A 13,855-nucleotide genomic window follows, 5' to 3' on the forward strand; every position below is an offset into this window, starting at 1 on the left:
CCCCCGGGGCTGTGGGTGTCACGGGGCCTGGATGGCGCTTGTGCAGAACCGGGTTCCTCTGAGCAGCCCCCGGCCAAGTCTGCCTGACGATGTTCTCAGGTGATTGCGCAACACCTGGCTCTCCCTCCCTACATAACGCAGGAGCTGCGGGAGCAGTGAGCGTGGACCACAATGGAGGCCGGCCTGCTGAGTGCCGTCCTGGGCCTCGTCATGGTGCAGGTGGAGACGGCCGGGCAGGACCTGGACCTGCAGAAGGTGGCTCGTCTTTCTTGGCTTGGGGAGGCTGGGTGGGGAGCGGCCCGAGTGTCCAGCTACTCCTGTTCCCTGTCCCTCCCACCCCTGCTGATGCCGGAGCAGCTACCTCGGGGGCCCCAGGACCCGGCCAGGTCAGCCCCCACAGGGCAGGCGGCTGAGAGTCTGCGCTCAGCCCTGCCTGGTCTCGCCTCTCCTCGAGCGTGGGTGTGAGAGTGAGCACCCAGGGACGTGCAGGGGCAGAGCCCTCCCCCAGGGTCTCCTGTGGGCAGGCCTGTGTCCTCAGCCAGGCCAGCTGGTCCTCCGGGGTCTCCAGGGTCTGGCGGCTCGGTGTGGCCACCTCCTGCTTCCAGGATGGTGGGGTCCCTCCTGCACCCTCTGGCCCGCACGCTGTGGGAACCAGAAGCGGCCTTTCCCCGTAGAGAGTTGGGCTGGGGCTTTGGTTCCCATCTAGATGCTTCTTTGAGTTGCTTCTTCTCCGGGTCTGTGTTGGCTGCCTGGCCAGGAGCACATCAGCAGGCTCAGAGATGACAGATACTGGGGACACAGATTCTTTTCTCTTGCAAAAATGATGGGTTTCTGAAAGTTTCAGATGGAAGTTCTGGGCTCTGGGTGGATTTCTGAAGGCAGGAGCCCCCTACCCCAGTGTGGTTGGGCAGAGCTGTGCCTCTCCCACGAGGGACAGCGCTGCTGGCTGCTGATGCCCCCCGCCCTCACATCTGGCTGGTCCTCTCCAGCCCCTCTCTCAGGCGCTGACCACCACTGGCCCGTGGCGTCCTGTCCTCAAGGACAGGCAGCAGCAGAGGCTGGTTCTCCTGGGGGACTGGCTCTGCCGCAGCTGCAGACAGGCCTGGGTGGGGAGGGGCTCGCCCCATGGGGCATCACTGTCCAATGGCCTGAAGTGACCCCTCAGAAGGACAACAGTTTGCTGCTTTGCCACCAAGCCTTGCGGCCATCCACTGACCTTTCAGAGCCTGCCAGCTCCCTGCGCGGGGGTCCTGGGTGTCTTCCTCCTGGAGCCCAGGGACAGGGTCTCCGTCCAGCTGCCCGAGATGCGCTGGGCTCCGGCTTCTCTCCTCAGATTGCAGGATTCTGGCGGGAAGTCGGTGTGGCTTCCAACCAAAACCTGGCGCTGAAGACGCCAAAGAGGCTGGAGGCCTTGTTCCTGACCTTCAGCGGAGCCGAGCTGACCGTGAAGGCCGCGTATAACAGGTAAGGGCCAGGGGTTCCGGGAGCACGGGTGGGACCAGGTACATGTGGCCAGGTGCTGGGAGCAGCTGGCAGTGCCGACTGCAGCTGTGGGATCTGGATGGTGTCGTCACTGTGGTGGACGAGCTTGCCTGTGTCCACTGCCCAGGACCTTGACCCCCAGGCCCCTGGAGCTGCTGGGTGTAGGTCTTCTCGCAAATGTAAGCATAGTTTTGATAAAGCTCGTCAATTTATAAGGAAGGAAAATGGGCTTAGGGGCAGGTGGCTCTCTGGAGGTCACAGGGCCTATGGGGGAGAGGCTGGCACGACCGCCGCCCTGCACTCCCGCCCTCCTCACCTGCCCCGGGTTCTCCTGGGGACGGACACACTGCTGGAGCCCTTCCTGAAGACACGCTCTCCTTCCCCCACCCCTGGGAATGTGCCTGGCGTTCTCCTAATGAGCACTTTGCTGCCTTTCAGCTCAGGAAGTTGTGAGACAGAAAAAATAGTAGGCTTAGGAATCGACATTTCGGGGAAATTCGTTTTTCCTGGTAAGAACTCTTGCCCCATTGCTGCAGTTACAACCCCGCTCTGCACACCTGGCCTTGCTGTTCCCTGCGCTGTTCCCTGTGCTCCTCTCCACACCCCAGACTCCCCCATCTTCTCACCAACAAACCGGGTCATCCTTCAAGGGATGCTCTGGTCCCCCCCACACCCTCTGGCAGTATGAGAGGGTCCAGGCACTGGGCGGAGAGAGGATGGAAGCAGACCTTGCAGACCCCTGCCTCTGAGGCCCGCCAACCCCGAGGGGTGCTGGTGTGCACATGGTCTCTGCCCTCCCTCTTGCTCCCCAGGCCACAGGGAGATCCGCGTGGTGGACACGGACTACGAGCGCTACGCCATCCTGCGGGTGTCCCTCCTCTGGCAGGACAAGGACTTCCATGTGCTCAAGTACTTCAGTAAGCTCCTCTGGGGTGGGGGGGCTGTGCCTGGCTGCGGCCCTCAGGGGACCACCCGGCCCAGCCCCTGTGCTCCTCCCCACAGCTCGGAGCCTCGAGGATGAGTTTGAACCAGGCTTCTGGAGGTTCCGGGAGATGACGGCAGACACGGGGCTTTACCTTGTGGCCCGGCATGGTGAGCCGCAGGCCTTCGGGGTGGGCGCTGGGCTGGGTGGGGGCGGGGGTGTTCCGGGCGCCCACCTGCGGCACCTTACACTGTCCCTGTCCCGCAGGGAGGTGTGCCAAGCTCCTGAAGGAGGTGAGCCTTTGCCCTGGTCTGCGCTGAGCCCCCCGGCTGAGTGCCCCTGGCCTGATGGGAGCCCCCGCTGGCTCTAGGTCCTGGGCCTCCAGGGTCGTGACTCCAGGCTGCTGGGTGGGGACCTGGAGGCTGGGGGCGCCAGGGCAGGGCTGGGTGGGGGAGGGGAGGAGCTGGGTCCTGGTCCCACCTTTCCATCCAGGAGGGCGTGGGGGGCTGCCTGCGGCCGGCTCTGCCCGCTCAGGTCCCGCTCGGTTGGGGCACAGGTCCTGTGAGCACTGTCTAGGGCTCCCCGCGTCCCATACCGTGTTAACCTGTCACTTTCGTGACCTCCTCTGTCTTGACACAGCCCGAGACGTTGGGACTCTTGCCCCACTTTGCAGATAGAGAAACTGAGGCCCCGGGGGCCATGTGCTTTGCTCAAAGCCACAATCCTAGGACCCCACCGTGGCCTAACCGCTGCCCCCCGGGGCCTTCACAAGCTGGGCAGCCCCCTGAGCCATGCCCTCTGTGTCGCAGGAGCTGATCTAGAGGGGCCCCCGCCCCCAGGCCCGGATGCTGGAGCCCCCGCACCCGCCTCTCCAGCCGCCCTGCCCCAGGGCCGCCTGCACCCGCTCCAATAAACCCACTGCCAAACCCGCTGCCCCGCCTGTCCTTCCTGGGAGGTGAGGGGTGACAGGTGGGGGTGGCGGGGTCAACGAAGGTGGGACTTGGGGCAGGTCAGTGCTGATTCCACGTCCCCGGATCCTGCCCTGTGGACCTCTCTGCAGTCACAGCAAGAGGGGTCCTTCCATCATCCGGAGAGTCCCTGTGTTCTCTCAGGTGACCAAATAAACCCCACGAACAACCCACGGCCCCGAGTGTCTTTCCAGCGGGGCAGGGCTGAGTGGTGACAGCTGGGGGCAGTGTGTTGTGCTTCCCGTGACTGCCCTAAAAATGATAGCAAAACTGACTCTGTGGTGGTCTGTGCTTACTGTGACCATCGCTGGCGAATGTGAACCATGTCAGATCCCACTCCTGGCTGGACCTCCATCCTCAGAGTGCTGAGTCGTGGGGACACCACAGGCCAGGCCGGCTCCCTCTCTGTTCCCTGCTCCCTTCCCTGTGGGGTCCAGGGAACATGTGGCTCAGATGCAGGACGACAGCCCGCTGCCCTCTCCCCTCCCTCCTGCCCCAAGGGTCCCACCCAGCCTTGCCCTGCTCAGAGCCCACAGGCCAGGCTGCCCCAGGTGGTGGGCCCCGGGGTCATCCTCATGGCTACAGTCTCTGTCCTGCTCCCCAAGAGCCCGAGGCAGCCCCAGGCCGGGTTCCCTCGAGCAGAGCTCCTGGTTCGGGTCTCTCAAATGAAAGGTGACCACACCCACTCTTGCCTACATTCTCCCATGGCTCCCTACTGCCCTGAACTCAAATCCCATGGGCATTGTGTCCAAGGCCCTCCGGTCATGGCTGCCCTTCTGTCCCCCTGCTGGCTCCCTCCTCTGGCCTCTGCACGGTCAGCCCAGCCTTACTCAGTGTCTGGGTCCTCGTCACGCTCTCTCTTACCCCATGACTCGTACTGGGGTGGTCTTATCGCCGCATTTTCTTCCCTCGGCTGGGACTGGGACTGGAGGGCAGAAAGGATGGTGTGAGTCAGGGAAGAAGATGGGAGGCAGGTTTCAGCCTCAAGGTTCTGAGCACAGCCCCCCACCCAACGTGTGCAGGGCAGGATGACCTGAAGTCTCCCGGGAGCAGCTGCCTCGCGGTTGAGGTCAAGCAACGCAGGGAGGCTATGGGAGGACAGCCCGGCCACAGTGGAGAGACTTGTTGACCCTTGGGCATCCAGCTGGCCTGCCAGAAAGGCCTGTTGGGAGCGAGGACTGCGCCTGAGGGAGGGGCCTGCCTGGGGCTCTCCTTAACAAACCTTGAACCAAGTCCCAAAAGACCCACAGGAGAGCTGTTTGGAAGCTGAATTCTGACAAATTATAGGTGCTTGGGGTACAGTTGGGATTATTCACAGATTTGTCTGGCCAAAGCTTGCAGTACGTGCAAGGTGGTCTGCCTGCAACTGGCTTCTTGATAGAAAGCTGTCTCAGTCTGCTCAGCCATGTAACAAAGTCCCACGGGCCGGGCGTGGTACTGAAACCGCAGGATTTTATTTTCTCACACTTCTGGAGGTTGGAAGTCCGAGATCAGGGTGCTGACAGGGCTGGTTTCTGGTGAGGACCCCCTTCTTGGCTTGTAGACAGTGGGCTTCCTGCTGTGTCCTGGCGTGGCCTCTTCCTGTGCACACACGGAGAGCTCTGTGTCTCTCCCTCTTCTTATTGGGCACCAGTCCTCCCAGGTTAGGGTCCCACCCTTGTGACCTCACTTAACCCTATTACCTCCTTGAAGGCCCTACCCTCATACACACACTGGGGGTTATGGCTTCAACATAGGGATTTAGGGGGACACGATTCAACAAAAGTCAACAGCATTTGGAGGTGACACCAGGATGCGGGGCTTCTACAATGTGTCAGAAACACACATGTTACTAGACCTGCAAAAAAACAGAAAAATATGACCTGTGGTTTAAAAAAAAGGAGTTAATAAAAGTGATCCTGAAGATCCAGAGTCGGATTTAGAAGACAAAGGTCTAAGGCAGCCATGATGAGTATGTTAATGGGACAAAAGGAAGTCGGCTCTAAGAGTTCATCAGCAACATGACAGAATTAAATAATTAGCTAATGAACACGGAACAAAGGAACAGGTAGGAAAATCAAATAGGGAAATTCAGCAGAAAAATGGAAACTATAAAAAAAAAACCAAGTGGAAATTCGAGAACTGAAAAGTGCTGTCAGTGAAATGGAAGCTTTTCTGGACGGACTTGACAGCAGGTTAGAGACGGACAAATCAACATAGATGATCCAGTCCGAGGAACAGAGCAGAGAATGACCGTCAGTGCCTCGGGGACCCGTGGGGCTGGGTCAGCGTGCAAACTGGGCCCGGAAAGAGGAGAGAGTCAGAACTGGGTGGAAAAAATAGTTGAAGAAATAGTGGCCAAAAAGTCCCCAAACGTGATGAAAAACATCTAAGAGACTCCAGATGTTCGGGGAAACCTAAGCAAGATAAAGAAAAAAGCCCCAAACCACCCCTGGGGACATCGCGGTCCATGTACTGCAAACTAAAGGTTTGGAGAAAATTTTCACGGAGCCACAGAGAAAAGACATGTTTGAACCAGGGACGTGTCAGTGACTTCTCCTGATGAACGATGGAGGTGCGTCTCTAAAAGCCACTCAGAGTCTAGGAATGAAGACATTTGTAGGTAAATGAAAGTGTGAGAGTTGGTCTCTCGCATACGTGCAGGACAACAAATAAATGCTAATCTGTTCTTCAGGCCGAGGGAAGTTACAGCTGGCGCCAACTCAGGTCTGTGGGAAGGAGAGCATGTGCCGGGAGTGGGGGGCCCGAGGCTCAGTACACGGTCTGGTGAGCATCCTCCTAGAAGGGGCTTTCCCGTTCCCTCCATTTCCTCATTCATCTCTCTCACTGGGGACTCAGGGATCCTTACGTCCTTCCATGACTTATAATCTGTTATGGCCACTTGTCTTGATTCTCAAATCCAACCGGATTTGTCCAGTGGAAGCTCCTTCAGGATGGCTGCTGGGTCTTTTTGACACATTTCCCTGATTCCTCAGATACATTTTTACTTTCTGCCACAAGAAACGTTCCCAGTTCCTCCTGTGCTTTCCGTGACTCAGCCTTGGAGTAATTTCTCCAAGGAGCCCCAGTTCCCTTTTGCAGAGAAGGGTGTTGAGAAATGAAGATCCGAGTGCCAGGAGCGCTCAGCTTTGCGCTGACTGGGGGGTAACTGCGTTTAACCTTCGCAGCACCAGAGCTTCCCCCTTCCGCACTCCCGTATTTACAGCTCCCTTCCCGACACAGAGAACCTGTTATCCTTGTGTGTTTACTCATCTGATGCTTCCCAGCGCGTGAGGAAAGTCGTTTCAGGACCGCTCGCCTAAACCACGAGGAAAACAAGCCCGCCAACCAGAACTCGGGATGTTCACCGTTCCTGTCGTCTTTAGCCTGAGAATATGTAGAAAAAGACTCTGTCCAAAGTTGCTCAGGGTTGATTTCTCCCCTTTCAGTTCATTCGTTTATTCCATTTCAAGGACTTGTTTATTTTGGGTGTGATGTATTACCATGATCCCAAAGTCAAAACTACACACAACAGGGGTCCTCCAAGGAGCCTGACTTCCTCCCACTCTTCCCCCTACCTCTTCCCCATCGCAGCTCACCCCCTGCAGGTAACCAAGCTCATTCGACTCTGGTTCCTCCTTCCTGTGTTTCTTCCTGCAGAAATAAGCAGACACAGGTGTGTTTTCTCGTCTCCCTTGCTGCCTTACCCGGAAGCTCGCATACTTCACATGCCCTCTGGCACTTTGCTTTTTTTCTCTTTACAATATAGCCTGTGTATCATCCACATCACTTCTTGGAGGTCCTCCTTGTTATTTTTTACAGCTGCACAGGACTCTATTGTGGATACAACATCTTTTACTCCAACAATCTTCTGTGGATGGGCGTTTAAGTGGTTTCCAACAGTTTCCAATCACGAACAATGCTTCTGTGAATAACCACGCATGTGCAGTTTTTTTTTTTTTTGCGTTGTTGCAGGTATTTCTTTAGGATAAATTCCTAGAAGTGGGATTTCTAGATCAAAAGATAAATGGACGTGTCATTTTGTTAGAAATTGTCACATTCCCCTCCGTAAGGATGGTACCAATTTGCAGTCTGACCAGCAATGCGTGGGCACGCTCGTTTCCCCACAGCCTGGCTCAAGAGTGTGTGCTCTGGTCAAGCTCTTCAGTTTTTGGCGATACGACAGGTGATGAGTGGCGTCCCAGCATTGTTTTAATTTGCATTTATCTAATTGTGAACGGAAATGAACATCATATTAGTTCACCAGGGCTGCCATTACAAAGCACACAGACTTAACAGAAATGTCTTCTCTCACGTCCTGGAGGCTGGAAGTCTGAGATCAAGATGTGGACGGGGCTGGTTTCCCTTGAGGCCTCTCTCCTGGGCATGTAGATGGCTGTCGTCCCCCTGTGTCCTCACATCTTTCCTCCATGTGTGTCTGTGTCCCAATCTCCTCTTCTCATACCTGCATTAGGACCCACCCTACTGACCTCGTTTTAACTTAATCACCTCTTTAAAGACCCCGTCTCCAAATACAGTCACATTTGGAGCTCCTGGGGGGTCAGGACTTTAGCATATAAATTTTTGGAGACACAATCCAGCCACAACAAACATCTTTTCATATGTTTAAGGGTCATTTTACATGACTTTTTGTGAATTGTCTGGTCACGTCGTTAGTCCATCTTTCTGATGGGTTTTGGTCCTTTTTTCTTCAGTTTTTCCATAAAGCATGGATATTAGCCTTTGTATGTGATATATGCTGGGAATACTTTCTCCAAACTCATCTTTTAACTTTGTTTATTTTTTTTTTTTGCCATAAAAATGTTTAAAAATATTGTCAAATTATTTATCCATCCTTTCTTTTATTGTGTGTGGATTTTGATCCATAGTTAGGGTGGCCTATCACTTTGTAACGGCTTGATTTGGTGGGGCTGGCCGACATTTCCCAGAATTCCCTCCCCTGTGTGTTTCCATTAGGGCAGCCCCAGAGAGATTGTCCCGGGAGATCTGGAAGCACCAGGGAGGCACCTGCCACGCTGTGGCTCACACACTCGGTCCTGGGCACAAAGTAGCTGCTCCACCTTCCCCTGGACCCTCCCCCCACTTTCCTGACTCCTGGGCCACGTGTGTGTCTGGCTCTGAGAGGAGGGCCCGGCCCCTGCAGGGTACACGGTCAGAGGTCCTGAGAACCCACACGGGTTTCAGACCTTCCTCGTGGGCTCCAGCACAGAGGTGAAGGGGCCAGCCTTACAGGGGCTGTGTAAGGCGCTCCCACAATTGCTTAAGGTTAAATCCCTGTCTCAAATCCCTTGTTTGCGAATATGTATGCCTCCAAGAGGTTCTGCCTCCAGGACTGAACTCTGATGCTGTTGGAAAGCCTTTCCCCACACCCGCGTCTTAGGGAAATTCACCCATGCTTTCTTCTATTACTGTGTGGTTCCGTTTTCATGTTTAGCATTTAGATCTCTGATCCATTTGATGTTTACTCTTGTGTACGGGGTGAAAATGCTTCATTTTAATCTTTTTCCAAATGGCCATCCAGTTGTCCCGACACCATTTATTTAAAAAAACCTATCTTTTCCCCAGGACTTTCGATGCCTCCTCTGCGGTGGAGCCAGTTCATTCTGGCTCACGAGAGCTTATTGTACATATTTCTTCCCAACTCTGCGTTCTGTGCCATCATGGTGGCAGCGTGAGATCGGCCGTGATGGGACGATTTATACCACAGAGGTTGGCAAACACTACGGGCCAGGGCCCCGCCCCCTCCCAGAGTGCTGGCCGTGAGACACTTAGCAGTGCAGCACCGCACCTTTGTCACATCTTACATTCCCAGGTGTGCCTGGGTCTGTTCTGGACCGTCATTCTATCCCACTGTTCCGTCTGTTCATGTGCAGCGCCATTCTGTTGTAATTATTACAGCATTAAAGTATGATTTCGTGTCCTGTAAGTCTAGTCCCTCCTCAGACTTCTATTTATTTTGTATTTACTTATTTATACTAAAAAAGTATTTTTATTGTGGTAAAATAGACATAAGATTTACCATTGTATCCATTGTTAAGTGTCCAGCTCAGTGGCATTAGGTACCTTCACACTGTTGCGCAGCCATCACCTCCATCCGTCTCCAGGACATTTCTATCTTCCCAAACTGAAGCTCTGTCCTCATTAAACACTCACACCCACCCCCTCTCCTTATCTCTCATGGCTTTCGTTTTTAATTTTTTTCTAGATATTCTTGCAAGTTTAATTTTTCCTATGAAAAATGCTTGTTGGAATTCTTATTTTGGTTGTTTTGTGTAGTTAGTGCCGTCGAGTCGATTCTGACTCCCAGCAACCCTGTGGACAGCAGAGTGGATCCCTGCCTGGTCGATTTGTGCCCTCCTCTCCCCTTCTGGCGCTGTATCAGACAACGCTCCACTGCTTTCCACAGGGTTTTCATGGCCAGTTTGTTCAGAAGTGGGGGCCAGGTCCTTCTTCCTAGTCTGTCTAGTCTGGAAGCTCCACTGAAACCTGTCCACTGTGGGTGACCCTGCTGGTGTTAGAAATACCACTGGATTGTGTTAAATTCATAAAATTAACTTAGGGAACAGACCTCTTTAGGATGCTGAGTCATCCTATCCAAGAGCATGGCACACCTTTCTGTTCGTTCAAGCCCACGTCTGTGTGTTTCAGGAATATGTAAAAGTTTTCCTGAAATAGGTTTTGCACATTTCTGATATGGTTATTCCTCAATATATTAAATGTTGGTTAATATTTAAATGAGGTGTTCTTTAGTATTCTGTTTTCTGATTATTGTTTGTGCGTATGAAGGCTATTGGTTTCTGTATGTTAATTTTATGTACTACTTCTCAATAAACTCTTCTGTCATTTGAGTTATTTTACCATTGATTCTCCATGTACACTATTGTATCATCAGATGTGGCGACTGCTTTACTTCTTCTTGTCCTTTCTTTATGCCTCTAATTTATTTTTCTTGTGTAATTGCATTGGCTCTTGCCTTCAGTGCAATGATAAATAGTAGAGGAGATGCTGGACATCCTCACTTTGTTCTCAGTAAAAATGCTTTTAGTGTTTCCCCATTAAACAAGACAATGTTTTTACGATTAAGGTGTATATATATTTTATCATGTTAATGAAGCATCTACAATTTCTCTTTTCTTGAGTGTTTTTTAAAATCAGGAATGGGCGTTGAAATTTGTAAGAGACACCTGTGAAGATAAGCACATGATTTTTCTTCAGAGTCTTTTAAAAAATATCATCTAATATATTATTGGATTTCCTAATATTGAACCAACATTGCATTCCTGGAATAAATCCCACTTGGCCATGATGTATTATTTTCCTGATGTGATGTTGGGTTCTGTTTGTTAATATTTCATGAACTATTTTTGTTTTGATATTCATAAGTGACATTGGTCAGATATTTAGTTTTTGGACTGTATCAGGTTTAGATATCAATGTTATACTTGCTTCATGAATAAGATTTGGACATTTTCCTTCATTTTATATGGTCTTGATAATTTTTGTAGCATTGAGATGCCCTAGCCTATGAAAGTCTGGTAGAATTCCCTAGTGAAACCATCTGGGCCTGGTGCCTTTTACAGTACAATTCCTCAACAACTTTCTTTATTTGTTCTATATGGAAATTGGTCTATTTATGCTTTCTCTGTCTAATAGGGTAAATTTTGGCAAAGTGAATTTTCCTGTAAATTTATCCATTTCATTTAGGACTTCAAAATTGTTTTCATAGACATCAGCAAAGTATTTTCTTTTTTTTTCTTTTTTTTTTTTTTTAAGATTTTATTTATTTTATTTTTTCCCCCCAAAGCCCCAGTAGATAGTTGTATGTCATAGCTGCACATCCTTCTAGTTGCTGTATGTGGGACTCGGCCTCAGGATGGACGGAGAAGTGGTGCCTCGATGCGCACCCGGGATCCGAACCCGGGCCACCAGCATTGCAGCGCGCGCACTTAACCACCAAGCCACAGGGCCGGCCCGAGCAAAGTATTTTCTATGGATTAAAAATTTTTTCCTTCTGTCTCAAATGTCATTTCTCTCCCTCTTGTCACTTCTTACTTTATGTGTTTATTGTCTCTCTATTTTTTTCTTATTTATGGTTGCTAGTGGTTTGCTTATTCTGTTAATTTTTCAAAGTACCAGGATTTTGATTCATTAATTACCTCTGTTACTTTTTACTGTCTGCCTATTATTTTCTGCTTTTATCATTATTATTTTCTTTAGTTTACTTTGTTGTTCCTTTTCTAGCATTTTGAGTTGGGAATTTAATGCATTTATTTTCATTCTTTTTTTTTTTGGTGAGGAAGATTGGCCCTGGGCTAACATCTGTGCCCATCTTCCTCTACTTTATATGGGACACCACCACAGCATGTCTTGATAAGTGGTGCGTAGGTCCGTGCCTGGGATCTGAAACTGTGAACCCCAGGTTGCAAAAACAGAGCGCATGCACTTAACCACTTGCACCACTGGGCAGGCCCCCATTCTCTCATTTTTAGTGGTATCAATGTCTATCTAAGGTTATGATGTTTCCTCTGATTACCATTTTACATAGTGTTTCTATTTACTTATTTTAAATAAAGTCTGTAATTTCAGTTTGTATTTTCCCTTTCATCCAAGAGTATTTTTCAAAATAGAAAGTTAAAAATTACCCCAGTTTAATTGTATTTTGGTCAGAGAAGGTTGTTTATAATGTTTCTGCCTTATGGAATTTTCTGATGCTTTCTTGGTGGCTTAATAAATGATCGATTTTTGTGTGTGTTTTACTCTCTGTTATCAAGATGTAAAACCGTATACAAACCCTCAAGACCTGCCTTGGATTTTTAGCCTCCTTTATCCTGACCCACATGGGTCCACTGGAGGTGCTTTCATTGAGAGTAAGTCTCTTGCTGTCAGTCTGTTTCTAGCCGCTCGCATTGCTCTGCGTTTCGCTCTAGGAAGTTTGATGCCAGCTTATTTCTCTCACCCTTGAAAGTAATTTGATCATTTTGCCTGGAAGACTCTGAGGAACTTTTCTTTATCTATAAAGTCCAATAGTCCCTTTGTTTCCTAGGCACAATCAACTCTTATTTCATTTTTCCTGACTTTTATTCACTTTTGCTCCTAGCTTTTCTTTAATTCCTCATTCAAGGTGTTCTTGTAATATCCTTCACTGCTTGTTTTCGTATATTTAACTCAATTTGGAGTGTCATGTTACAGTTTTCTTGTTTTCCCTGCCTCTCCTGGGGGGATTTCCATTAGATAAATGTTTTTATTCTTGTTTTGTTAAGTATAAAGACTAACTAAGTGCATTCATTTCCTAGACAGGGTTGGCAGTTTGGGTGGCTCACAAGATTCCTAATTCATACGCATCCACGAATGTGAGTGCAGTAAATCTTTAAGGGATGTCATTTTTGGGGTAGTTGTGTGTGTGTGTGTGTGTGTGTGTGTGTGTGTGTGTGTGTGGTTTGGTTCTCCTTTGTCTTGAAGGCTCCTACACTTTCCTTCTGCATTTTTAACTCCAACTACCCAGTCTAGAAAGGCACCTTTCCTGACACTCTTCTCACCCAGATGTGATGCCTCTCTGAAGCTCCTGCCCGAGCCCAGGCTCTCCCCTGTCCTGTCCTGCAGGCAATGCTCCATTCTATGAGGGCTCCTTCTCAGGAGTTCTGCAGTCAGAGCCTTTCTTCTCCCGTGGCTTATTTTAGCTCCATCTTAGGTCTTCTCGTCCCATCTTCTCTCTTCTTTACAGATTTTGTAGGCCTCTGTAATGCTCCATGAAGTCTTGAGACAGAAGCTGCAGAGAGATCTCTGGGGGACATTTGTGTTTATTTTTTGCTTGCAGATAATGTGAGGTTTCTAATATTTTTCATGATTCGTGTGGTTGCATTTTTCTTCTCTTAGAGCTACATATTTTTTGGAGGATTGTACATAAATTCAGTTTTAATAATCCACCATTATCTTGGGTTACACAGATGTCCTTTACATCACTTTTTATAATTGCCAGCTGCATTATGAAAATTATGAAAATACAATACAGTTTCAAATGTGGCTCTCATCTTGTTAAGCCGAGTAATCATAGCTGTTTTTATAGTTTATGTTATGGTCTGAATGTTTGTGTCCTCCCCCAGTTCATATGTTGACCTCCTAGTCCCCTACGTGATGGTATTGGGACGTGGGGACTTTGGGAGGTGATTAGGTCATGAGAGTGGAGCCCTTGTGAACGGGATTAGTGCCATGATAAAACAGACCCCACAGAGCTCCCTCACCCCCTCCATCATTCCACCAACTCTAGAAGTCTGCAGCCCGGAAGAAAGCCCTCACCCAACCATGTTGGCACTTGATCTCACATTTCCAGCCTCCAGAACTAAGAGAAATAAATGTCTGTTGTTTACAAGCCACCTAGTCTGTGGCTTTTTGTTATATCAGCCCAAACGCACTCAGACTGTCTGCCTGACTTTTCCAACACAGGAAGCATTCATGAGTCTGAGTCTCTTGTCTGTTTTTTCTGCTG

The 13,855-nt window shown here is 50.1% G+C and overlaps 1 protein-coding gene across 7 annotated transcripts in view; it reads left to right on the forward strand.

The window, feature by feature from the left end:
* The window catches only part of LCN8 (lipocalin 8), a 29,065-nt gene extending 20,904 nt beyond the window's left edge, over positions 1 to 8,161 (forward strand). For 3 of the 7 annotated variants that reach the window (XM_087418766.1, XM_087418765.1, XM_087418767.1), the window contains exons 2-8: positions 142 to 255; positions 1,334 to 1,464; positions 1,921 to 1,991; positions 2,295 to 2,399; positions 2,485 to 2,574; positions 2,672 to 2,697; positions 3,044 to 3,282. In XM_087418766.1, the coding sequence (XP_087274892.1) occupies positions 172 to 255; positions 1,334 to 1,464; positions 1,921 to 1,991; positions 2,295 to 2,399; positions 2,485 to 2,574; positions 2,672 to 2,697; positions 3,044 to 3,220 (684 nt within the window). In that variant the 5' untranslated portion in view covers positions 142 to 171 and the 3' untranslated portion in view covers positions 3,221 to 3,282. Of the gene's footprint in view, positions 1 to 141; positions 256 to 463; positions 1,465 to 1,920; positions 1,992 to 2,294; positions 2,400 to 2,484; positions 2,575 to 2,671; positions 2,698 to 3,043 lie in introns of those variants that run through there. The other 4 variants (XM_087418763.1, XM_087418761.1, XM_087418762.1 and 1 more) reach the window with 4 other exon arrangements.
* Positions 8,162 to 13,855: the final 5,694 nt, after the last annotated feature.

This window comes from Ceratotherium simum, chromosome 29, assembly GCF_057802395.1.
Source record: "Ceratotherium simum simum isolate JZ-2026a chromosome 29, ASM5780239v1, whole genome shotgun sequence".
Lineage (NCBI taxonomy): Eukaryota > Metazoa > Chordata > Mammalia > Perissodactyla > Rhinocerotidae > Ceratotherium > Ceratotherium simum.